The sequence below is a fragment of the Bison bison genome, unplaced genomic scaffold (genome assembly GCF_000754665.1).
Source record: "Bison bison bison isolate TAMUID 2011002044 unplaced genomic scaffold, Bison_UMD1.0 scf7180017864093, whole genome shotgun sequence".
Taxonomy (NCBI): domain Eukaryota; kingdom Metazoa; phylum Chordata; class Mammalia; order Artiodactyla; family Bovidae; genus Bison; species Bison bison.
This window is the reverse complement of record NW_011494665.1, coordinates 2015217-2026562: the sequence shown is the minus strand read 5'-3', so window position 1 is coordinate 2026562 and position 11346 is coordinate 2015217. Positions and strand designations below refer to the sequence as shown.

The 11346-nt window shown below is 54.5% G+C and overlaps 2 protein-coding genes across 2 annotated transcripts in view; one reads left to right on the top strand and one right to left on the bottom strand.

The window, feature by feature from the left end:
* Positions 1–2811, bottom strand: part of DCST2 (DC-STAMP domain containing 2) — a 15790-nt gene extending 12979 nt beyond the window's left edge. Inside the window, exons 1-6 of the mRNA XM_010838316.1 lie at positions 2544–2811; positions 2205–2375; positions 1825–1926; positions 1389–1586; positions 765–830; positions 85–299 (exon numbers count right to left, since the gene is read on the bottom strand). Of these exons, the coding sequence (XP_010836618.1) occupies positions 85–299; positions 765–830; positions 1389–1586; positions 1825–1926; positions 2205–2375; positions 2544–2811 (1020 nt within the window). The remainder of the gene's footprint in view (positions 1–84; positions 300–764; positions 831–1388; positions 1587–1824; positions 1927–2204; positions 2376–2543) is intronic.
* A 313-nt stretch (positions 2812–3124) lies between these two features.
* DCST1 (DC-STAMP domain containing 1) overlaps positions 3125–11346 on the top strand; it is a 15460-nt gene continuing 7238 nt past the window's right edge. Inside the window, 8 exon segments of the mRNA XM_010838315.1 lie at positions 3125–3182; positions 3519–3644; positions 3713–3787; positions 8329–8457; positions 8808–8947; positions 9694–9907; positions 9994–10137; positions 10797–11001. Coding sequence (XP_010836617.1) covers positions 3125–3182; positions 3519–3644; positions 3713–3787; positions 8329–8457; positions 8808–8947; positions 9694–9907; positions 9994–10137; positions 10797–11001 — 1091 coding nt within the window.

Below are 11346 nucleotides of genomic sequence, written 5' to 3'. Positions count from 1 at the left end.
GCCTCCCAGGATGCCATGGGGACAAGCTGGCCCCCAACAGCCCTCTGTCCCACCCCTGCATTGGCGGGGCCCTCCAGCGCCTCACTGGAGGTAAAGAAGCAGGAGCAGCAGAGGTGTGGTGTAGCCCATCAGAGCCAAGGCCTCTCGGACGCGGTACAGCTTCATGCTGACGGCTTCCTGGAGGTCCAGAGCTACCTGGGACAGGCTCCGAGAGGCGTTGAGATCCACAGAGAAGTAATGGGTGGCTGTCATGTTGAACTCAAACTCTTGACGCACTCGGTTAATCAAATTCCTCACAGCTGAGGCCCCGTGTCCAGGGGAGATGTGAGCAAGGAGAGTTACAAGGGGGCAGGGCTGCACCCTGTAGTGGCCTGGCCAGCCCAGGGGTCCCATGGCTCCCAGGTCAGCTACAAACCCCCAGTGTGCGGACCTACAGTGGACTGAGGAGGGGACAGAGCCTCCACAGTCTATGCCATGGCCGATGCACGCTTAGCACCAGGCTTCTGCCTTCACAAGGAACAGAGGGCCCTGCTTCTCTCCCCAGCTCCTGCTCTCAAGTCAGGCTTTAATGAAGCACCCTCTCTTCACTGGGCCCCAATTTCCTAATCTGTACAACGTGGACATTGGCCTGGGTAACCTCTGGAGGTCTTTTCCTGAATTCTCATCTGTGGACTGGGAGCACTCCTGGGTTGGCACATGCTGATATGAGGGAGGGAGGCCTCCGGGGAGCACCGCATGAGTAGGGCTAGGCGGGGATCACTCACGGGTACTCATGGTCTCTCGCAGGAAGGTCTGGATATAGCCAGGGATGATGCAGAACACCTGGACCACTGAGAGCCAAGACTGAGTGTCAGCAGGGGCAAGGAGACGCAGCCTGTCTCTCCAATCTCCAGAGACCTTGCTCTCACAGGGCCTCCCAAATTTTCACTGTTCCTGCTGGCCTCCACATCAGCTCAAAACCTGTTGGCTTCTCCTTACTACCCCACCCTCCACACTGGTTTTCCCCCTACCTGCTCCCTAATCCTGCATGGCACCCAACATCCTTGTTGGTCCCATATTTATTGCCCCTCATTAGTCCCCTGGAAGGGGGCTTCCCAGGTGGCTCAGTGGTAAAGAATTTGCCTGCCAAAGCAGGAGATGTGGATTTGATCCCTGGATCAGGAAGATCCCCTGGAGCAGGAAATGGCAACCCACTCCAGTATTCTTGCCTGGGAAATCCCATGGACCGAGGAGCCTGGTGGGCTACAGTCCATGGAGTCGCAAAGAATCAGACACGACTAAGCACATACACGCTACGACTACACTACTGCTCACCTGGGCCCGCTCACCCAGCTGACCCCTACATTTGCCGGGCCCCCATTCCCACCAGTAAGTCCACATTCTCTCACCACTGGCAAGTCCACAGAGCATCAGCTTGAAGGGCATGAGCACAAAGCACAGGTGGTAGGCTTGTGGTATGACCATCATGCAGCTGTCCTTGGCATCATCAAAGACCCGAGCACACTTCAAGTAGGGGTTGCCCAGCTCCGAGTTGCACACATCGCCGATGTGCAGGAGCCAATACCACACGTTCCGCAGGGCCCTGGCTGGGAATGGCTACGGGGCTGGTACCCAGGAGTCCTGCAGCATCTTCTCAGGGGGGTTGGGGGGAACACCAGGGCAGCACCCGGGGCCGGAAAGGCCTGTGGTCAGGGGCCGGGCTGTGCTTTATCCAGTGGGGTCTAGTTAGCACTCTGGCAGGGCCCAAGAAGTCCTGGACAGGGGTGAGGGTAAGGAGACTGGGTAAATCCTGGCCCCCCAAAACAGACATGCTAACGTGCTGACCTACGTGCTTCACGCCATCCATGATTGACCGGAAGAACTTTCGGACCCGGTCAGCCACCTGCTTGGCTCTCTGGGCAATGGCTTTAATCTTGTTCAGAGCACCTGAGAGGCAGGGGCAGGGGTCCGGTTGGGTCTCCTCCTCTAGAGGCTGGTTCTAACCATTACCCTGGAGTAGGGAGTGGAGCAGGGGAGCTGTCCAGATGCTGGGGTCTGGGAGATAATCCATCTGGCAGTGGAGTGGGCCAGAGAGCGAGGGTCAGGGGGTCCTGCTGGATGCTTTGAAGTTAAGGCCCAGGACCAACAGAGAGGAATGGAGCCAGAGGACTGTGAACGCGCAGGCGGAGAGGAGTGCAGGGGCCCGTGGAGGTGGGTTGCCTTACTGACGAGGGGCTGCTTGGCCCTCTCCAGCACTTTGGCGGTCTGGTTCAGGGCCAGTTCTGCCCCACAGGCCACAGCCTCACTGGCCTGGGTGAAGTTGCGCAGGGTGTTGGCACAAGGCCCTTGCAACACCAACCCAAAGGCAGCCACCAACAGCAGTGTCCGGCCCTGCTCTGGGGAGAGAGCACCATGGGAACCAAGCCAGCAGCCTTGCCCATGGCAGCATGTACAAGCGCCGTACAGAAGGCAGCAGGGCTTCCCTCAACCTCCCTCTCCCGCAAGATCCCTCCTGCCCCAGCCCCTCCACTGGGCCCACCCCCTGCACTGGGCGCCAAACTCACTGGAGAAGGCCTGGGGCAGCAGCAAAAGGACAGTGACCCGGACCTGGCGGGAGAATCCCATGCCCAGACTAAGGAAGGCGGCCAAAGTGAAGGTGCCCACCAGGCAGCCCCAGGGGCTATGCCCTTCCACCAGCAGCTCCAGCAGCCCGTAGGCTGTGGCCAGGGACAAGCCCAAGATAAAGCCCCCCGTGCTGCGGACCACAGCCCGCGCCACGCTCGGCTCCTCTGCCTCCAAGGGCTGCACAGCATCCTTCGTGACCTTGGACATGGCTGAGGAGACTAAATGTTTGCCTGTCTCCAGGTGAGGCCCACCAGGTTCTGTGGCTCTTTAAAGGCCCTAGAATTTCTCACCATATTCTAAGGTTCCGGAGGGCTTTTGCCGTGTATGTCTTAGAATTCTTTATCTAGTTGCAAAGGGATAGGTAAGGTCTCTAATCTCCGAATTTCACAGCTGAGGAATTAAAAGACACAGCCCTCAGACAAGCTGTGGGTGAGGCAGAGGAGACAGAAGCCGAACCTCTGATCCAAAGACATCCTCAAGGAGCTTTCTGGAATGAGACAGACTTCCCCATACCAAACTCATGGCCATTAGACCTCATCAGAATCGAGCAAAAGGGCAAAGGAAACTACCCCACACCAGTGAGTCAGTCACCAGAGACCCTGACACTTCCCAGTGACTTGAAGCAACTCCTGGCCCCCACTCCTCTCACCCAGTCTCTCCTCCAGGACTCCTGCCCCTCCCCCACTTTGGGGGCCCACAGCCTCCACCCCTCTCCTCCAGCGCCCTCCGCTGGCCTAGCCCTTTCTTCTCTCCCTCGTGTCTGCCCCACTTCCCCAGGGTCCCTCGCGGCCCGGCCACCCTTATCCAAGTTCCCCCATCCTCCACCTGTCTGCCGCCCCTAATCCTAATGAACCATGTCCCAGACAGAAGAGTGGTATGTTGGCCCTGCTGGGCTAAACCGTTTGACCCCTCAGCGGTGCAGGGGTTCCTGAACTGGGGGCTGCCCAGATCCTGTAACCAATTCCTATGGCGCCAGCCAGGTGAGTTTCCCGTCAGCGCTTTCCTGCTGGGGGCAGGCACCGGCGGGCTCCTGGCCATAGGTGAGTACAGAACAGAGGTCAGAGGTGGGGCGCACCTTTTGATCTTTGGCTGAACCCTGTATCTTTAGGTCTCTTTCAGCTTCTGGTGAACCCTATGAACATCTATGAAGATCAGAAGATGGTGACGTTATACAGCTTGGTGGGTTAGTGCTGGGCTAAGAGCAGGGATACAGTACAGCCCTGGGTGCCCAGGAAGGAATCTCCTCTTGTTTCTTCTGTTCCTAAGTGTCCCTTGTAATTTCAGCCTCATCTTGGGTTTTGAGGGGAGATCAGAGGGAAGAGGCCCCAGTCCACAGAAGACACAGTCCTTGCCCGCAAGAGTCTCCCAGTCTGAGGGACTCCCTATTAACCCCTATGTGTGTGATCAGTCATGTCCAACTCTTCACAACCCCGCAGACTGTAGCCTGCCAGGCTTCTCTGTCCATGGGATTCTCCAGGCAAGAATACTGGAGTGGGTTGCCATTTCCTCCTCCAGAGATTAACTCCCATGATAAACCCCAAAACCATTCATAATCCCCATCTCTCCTGACCTCTCTGATCTTGTTTCCTGCTGCTTCTGATAAATTCAATTCATTCATTCACTCATTCATTTAGCACTAACTAAGCACCTGCTGAGGATTCATTCAGCAGTGAACAAGGTTGACAAGCACTCAGCTCACTTTTTAAATTTTAGACCCATAGAGTTTATAATATATATAACATGCATTACATACACATACGTACATTATGGTATATAGTGCATACGTGTGTGTCTATATATGTATGTGCAGTGACTGCTATAAATTTATAATGATTTCTTTTTTAATTGACATATAGTTGATGTACAATATTATGTTAATTTCAGGCATACGATATAGTGATTTGACACTTGCATACATTATAAAATGATCACCACAATAAGTCTAAGAACCATCTTTCCCTGTACAAAGTTTTTACAATATTATTGAACATGTTGCTTTTAATTGAAATACAGTTAATTTGAAATGTTATATTAGTTCCAGGTGTACAACCTTTTGATTCTGTATCCTTATAGATTATACTCCATTTAAAGTTATTATAAAATATTGGTCATATTTCCTATTGACCAAATTCCTTGTTATATATCTCTGACTTATTTGTTATATAACTGGAGGCTTGTACCTCTTAATTCCTTTTAACTATTCCCCACGACACACCCAGTTTTTTCTGAATTTACACTCTCTTTCAAGTTTACATTCTAGCGGGAAGAGTTAGACAATAAATGAAGAAATAGACAAGAGCATTTTGGATGGTTCCAAGTGGTATGAAAAATGTAAACCAGGGGAATGTGATAGAAAGGGATTGGGAACTAGCTGGAGAGTAGTCAGGGAGGGCTTCTGAGAGAAGGTGACGTGAAGGGAGGCCTTGCATCAGGACATGTTGAGCCACAGGAACAGAAAACCCACCTAAAAGTGGTTTAACCATCGAGGAAATTTAACATCTCATTTAACAAGTTTCAACGTAGAGTAGTTTGGGAATTTGGATAGTTCGGCAGCTCAGTAAACCCACCAAGAACCAAGCTTCCTTTTGACTTTTTTCTCTGCCATTTTTGGCCTGTAGATCATTTCTCTTCAGGTCACAAAATGGCTGCAGCAAATCCGGACGCCACGTCCCCACGTGACAATCTCAAAAGACCAGTGCATTCCCTCCTCGTGTCTCCTATAAGAACAAAGAGCTTCCTGTAACCCCCCAGCCGACTTCCCCCACACCTCTTTGGTCCAAACTGCAGCATGTGTCCTTTCTAACCCTCTCCCAGGCAAGGGGCACGGACGTGGCATCGTCCCCAGCTCACTGAATCAGCCGCCTCGATGTGGTCCAGCAGGAAACTACTTTCTCTCTGACCGCTGTTTTCCCACATTTCTCCCCACTGATGACCTCTCACACAGACCCTTAGCTTTCTGTGATTTAAATCTAGAAGATCTAGTCTTGCTTCAGTAATTATGACTATTTTCGGGGCTTAAAAGGTCCAGTCCAGTGCATTCTACGTCAAGATTTCAATCTCACGTCGTTCTCAAACATCTTCCCTTCTGACCACGCCCTTGCCCCGAAGCGCAGGCCTGATCCGTGGAGTGGGGTCCTGCGGCGGACAAGAGGCACAGCCTGCTCACTCACTTTTTTTCTCCACTTCCTTCCCTTTCTGGCTCTTCTGATGTCAGAAAGGGGATTAGAAGAATTAGAGGAAAAGGGACAAAAGTCTGAAGTCATCGATACTGTTAGAATTCCCCCGCCTCTGTGCAGCACTCCCTCACACCCTGGTCGTCTCAGGGGGCCCTGTTCATGGTCTGGCTGGAGGCTCTGTGTGGACTGCGTGGGGCCCGGTTTCCTGCTGAGGGCAGTTCTCTTTGACTGACCTTGAACGAAGCTCCCTGTAGTTCCTACAGGCTACCTGCAGACTCTTATTTTTGGATGTCTCCCCCTAAACAGGCAGCCCTCTGAGATGGGACCCCCACAGATGGCTTTGAGGCTTGCTGCCCTCTCTATTTCCCAGGTGGCGCTGGTGGTAAAGAACCCACTTGCCAACGCAGGAGACATAAGAGATGCAGTTTCGATCCCTGGGTTGGGAAGATCCCCTGAAGGAGGGCATGGCAACCCACTCCAGTATTCATGCCTGCAGAATACCATGGACAGAGGAGCCTGGCGGGCTACAGTCCATGGGGTTGCAAAGAGTCTGGATGACGGAGGCGACTTAACATGCCCTCCATATGTATGCTTGTCCCAAAGGAAACGTCCTTGCCCTCCCAAACAGGGAACACAGGACCCCTTGAAGTCACCCCTCCCCTGTCATGATGAGAAGTACCACGCTCCATGTGCCTGCTTCCCCCGTACTCCTGGAAGGCCCTGTTGGCCTCCTCCATGAACGCTCTTCCCTTTCTGTGCTCTGGGGCAGCCCTGGGGTGGCCGTGCCAGTCTCTGCAGCTCAGCGGGTGTCCAGTTGGGAGGGGTCAGCCAGGTTCCCCTTCTTGCAACACCAGCCTCAGAAGGGTGCTCTCGGAGTCTGTCATGTGCCATGGGGAAGTGAACACCCATCCTCCCCTATGTCTGCCTGCTCTAACCACTTCCCTCCACTTCCAGATAATTCCGATTTCTGGCCCTGTCTTTGTCTAGGCTGGTTGGGGTAGAGGGGTGAGACACCTCTTTTGCTCTTTGGGGAATGCCCAGATAGCAAACTCCATGAGGCTCTCTTTAGAAGGTAGAGCAGCCCTCAGTCAACAATCACCCTCAGAAAGTAGGGCGACTATTTGTCCACTATCGTCCTCAGTTTGGCCAAAAGGCCAAGACCACAGAATCACCTCCCTTTCGATGCCCTACTATAGCATGCTTGGGTTAGACGGATCCAGATTTACCCCCAGGGGCCAGGGTAGGGACAGGCCATTGCCCTGAAACAAAACCCAAGTTGTGTTAGCAAGGAAGAAGGGAGAACAAACCATGAGGTGGCAGCTGACAGGGTTTGCAGCAAACCTGTATGGCAAGGTAGAGCCGCCAGGTGAAGGCTAGGGGAGGAGAGCTCCTGGCAGGGGAACAGCCAGGGCAAAGACCCGGGCGGACACGCGAGCTCGGCAAGTTCCAGAAACAGCAACATGGCCAGTGTGGGTGGACGCGGTGGGCGAAGGGCTGAATAGGATGAGGTCACCTCTGAAGGTGGGAAGGGGCCAGATCACGAGAGTCTGGTGATGGTGTTAGAGGAGTCCGGATTTGATCCCAAGCAGAGATGGGAAGTCATTGCACGGTTTCAGGCAGAGCGGGGAACAGGATCTGATTTTTGTTTTTGTAAGATCACTCTGGCTGCCTCAAGAAAATTGAAATCTAGGTTAGCAAGAGAGGAAGTAAGGGACGAGGCAGCTCCCAGGAGAGACGCTGGGGACTCCGTGAGGCCAGAGCAGATGGAGAGAAGGGTACGGACTAGGGGTCTGCCTTGGCCATCTTTGGGAGAACACTCCATCCACACAGGAATCTTCTGGGCTCCCTGACCAGTTTATGCTACTCCTTTGGCCTGGAATGCCCCACAACACTTACTCATCGCCCAGGCCCAGCTGTCACCTCGCGCCTTTGTCCAGCCTTCCCAGCCCCACCCCTCCCCGCAGAAACGCCTGCCCCCTCCTGGGCTCCCACAGCTCTCCATAAGCACCTCCCTGTGCACTTGGCGTTGTAGTCATCTGTTTACCCGTCTGTCTCTCTCCCTGGATTATGAGCTTCAAGGAGCTCACTGTCTCGCTGCAGAGACCACAGGGAGACACATGTGAAGCTGCCGAAACACACCAGGAGGTACATGACCGAAGGCTAAAATTAGGGACAGAGCTGTAGGTGTCAGAGCGCAGGGATATCGAGGTGGCTATGACCTCTCTTCCGACTGCTCTGAGCACCAACACCTGTTTCCAGAATTCACCTCTTGCTCTCTCTGCCCCCTCAGTACCTAGGGTACCTGTGAGTCCAGCCTGGAAAGGGAAAATGTTGGCCCCCTTCCCTAACACAAATACGCACACTCACATACGCACCAAGTCAATCACTGACCCTGGCTTTTCAATCTCTGGCCTCCTCTCCAAGCCCTTCCAAGGGCAGTACGGTGACGGTTCTAGAAAAGAGCTGTGGGAGGTGGGTCCTCTGCTAAACTTGGTGGGGGAGGCAGCTTTCTTACTCTGCCTCACCACTTCCTGGGCTCTCCTGACAGGCTTGGGGGTTATAGGCTGGGGGACCTCGCCTCACATTCGCTGTGCCAGCCTTCTGCTAATACCCAAGATGCTAGGCAAAGAGGGCAGGCTCTTTGTACTGGGATATGCCTTGGCCGCCATCTATGAGGGTGAGTGTGTGCCCCTGGGTACCAGTTAGTGACACTGAAGCAGTGACTCTGGGTGGGCTATCCATTGAGAGCCAGGCTTGGTGAAGAACAAAGAGGGGGGTGTCTAATCCCAGCTATTCTGACTTGTGTGTCCCCTAAGAGAGTTCCTCTGAGTCTCTGAGCCTCTTTCATTTACAAAAGGAAAAAAAAAAAATCAGGGGTTGAATGAGATGACCTCTTACCAGCTTCTGGGCCCCATCAATGTACAGTTCTAGAAGGTGGTCACCGCCCGCAGAGTGGGAGCTCGGGATGGGCTGGAGAAAGTTAATTGGCTCTAGAGGGAGGTAATCTACCAGGGCATCTTCCCTCAGGACCAGTGGCCAACCTGCGGCACAACCTCAACGCGGTGATAGCATCGCTCGGCTGCACGGTGGAGCTGCAGATCAACAACACCCGCACAGCTTGGCGTATCTCCACAGCCCCGCTGCGGGCAGTGTTCAAGGACTTGCTGGTCAGGACCCTACACGGGCAGGGTCTCGGGGTCCCTCTCCCCACAGGGCCTAGATGACCTGAGCTGAGAGCAGGGACCTTGGACTTACAGTTTCACAACAGGGCAAGTAGTACTGGCATTTGGGCAGAACTGTTCCCAAGCATTGCCCTGGTCTCTGGGCACCAAATGGCAGAAGAGCTCCTACCCCTTGGCCCCTGGGGCACATCCCACACACATTCCCAAACACCCAAGTAGGTAGTGCTCTGGGCGGCTGAGCTAGAATGTCAGGAAACTGGGGGCCCGGGCCTTGAGGAGTTGGGAAATTTTGAGGGTCAGGGGATGAGGGAATAGGGTACTGGAAAACTGAAGATTGGGATCTGGAAAAATTGGGAAGTTGAGCAGTTGGGGAGACAAGGACCTTGGGGCTTCGGAGTTGGGATAGTGCAGATGGCACAGCGGCCTGAGTAGCGATGAGGGGTAAAGTCAAGGACCTGGGGAACCTTCCTTGACTAGCAAGGATCTGGAATGGGAGGCCTTGGGAGGAGCTGGGAGCCTGGGAGGTAAGTGGAGTAGCAGCACCTGGGGAGGGGAGAGGGCTCCCAAGGCCTACAAACAGTGGAGAATCTGAGATGAGAGCCCATCTCTAGGCCTCGGCTCCTTGTACCTGGAGGTAAGAGCCCGAGCCTGGGATGCTGGGGACAGACAGGCTGTCGGGCACAGAAGCTCCAAGTTACCATGCCTGATCCCTTTCCTGCCTCCAACCCCAGAGCAGTAAAGAGTCGCTGAAAGCTGAGACCCAGAACATCACCAACTCCTTTGAGGAACTGGATGTCCAGGTGAACAGTGAGAGTGGATTCTCACCCAAGGATGCCGAGGGCTCAGAGACAGCCCCTGGTGAGGAGGCCCCTGCTGCCTCAGCCTTCAGACACCACCTCTCTACACAGAAGACGTATGAGCTGAAGACTAAGCTGCGCTGCTCCTGTGAGCGGGGGTCCCTGGGCAGGGCAGGGGCCCGGGCGTCGGCTCAGGGTGTGGGGACCTCAGACCCCCGTTGGCCCTTCCTGCAGATGTGGTGAACGAGGCCATGTTCAGCTGCCGCCGCTGGTTTGACCAGAAGCATGGAGTGTGTATGCAGCGCATCTGGGTGCCCCTCCTCAACCACCTACTCTGCCTGCCCATGAAGTTCAAGTTCTTCTGCAGCATTGCCAAGGGTGAGCACAGAGGCAGGAGGGTGGGGAGCACCAGGGCTAGGGATCTGAGTCCTGGGGGACCTTGGGAAGGTGTCGGGCAGGAAGGCAGTCAGGAGGGGAGGCTTTGGGCTCTGAGGACACGGCATCCTTAGGGCCCAGCGTCTCCAGCTGACCAGATTTGTGACTCAGGTAAGTTCCTGCTTTGTCTCTTCATCTGAAAGATGGGCATCATGATAGTACTTATCCCATTAGGGGTCTTGAGGATTTAAGGAGATAATACATGAAAAGCAGCTAACGGAGCCAGCACACAGAGGAACTGCTCTGTTAAGTGTTGGCTATCATAATTAGTGTTTGGTACGGTTATAGACAGGTGAAAAAAATGGGGGAAAGAATTCAAGGGGAGTGAAGAAGGGGAAAACTCATGGTGGTAGAAAGCCATGGGCAGGGAATTCTCTTTTAGTCCAGTTGTTAAGACTCCAATGATTAGGACTTCAAGCTGTCACTGCCAAGAGCCAAGGTTCAATCCCTGGCCTGGGAACTAAGATTCCATAAGTTGCACCAAAAAATGAAAAGAAAGAAAGGAAGTCACAGGCAGAGAGACAAAACACAGAGGATCACGGAAAGGGAAGACTGGAGGCCGGGCACAGGGAGGCCCCTGACCTGGTCCTACTGCCCAGCAGTGATGGAAGTTTGGTGCCGCAGTCGCATCCCAGTGGAAGGCAACTTTGGGCAGACCTATGACTCCCTCAATCAATCTATTCATGGCCTGGAGGGGGAATTTTCAGCGACTATTAACCTCAAGGTAAGAGAGGGGCAGTATGAGGTGGGGGGAGGTAGGGAGTGGGAGGAGGAGGCCACAGCGCACAGGATGCGAGGAAGAGTGGGGCGAGGACGCAGGAGAGGTGGCTGGCGAGGGAGGGGGCGAGGGGGGGAGCGGTTAAGGCACTGGATGATGGCGGGGTGGGGGGCGGTGGTGTCCAGCCTGTGGGAAGGGGCAGCCAGGTGTGAGAGGGTGTCAGCTCACAGAGGTGCAAAGGAGCAAGACGGTGTCAAGGAGGGTGGTGAACAGAAAGCAGAGGCCCCCCTGAAGTTCCTGGGAGGAGGAGAGCACGAGGGAAGCACCCTGGGGGGAGAAGCCACAGCCAGCCTGGGAAGCTGGGTCTGGGCCTCTGAGGTGACGCCTGTGCCGTCCAACCAGGAGGAGAGACGGGCTGGGGTGCTGGGCCTCAA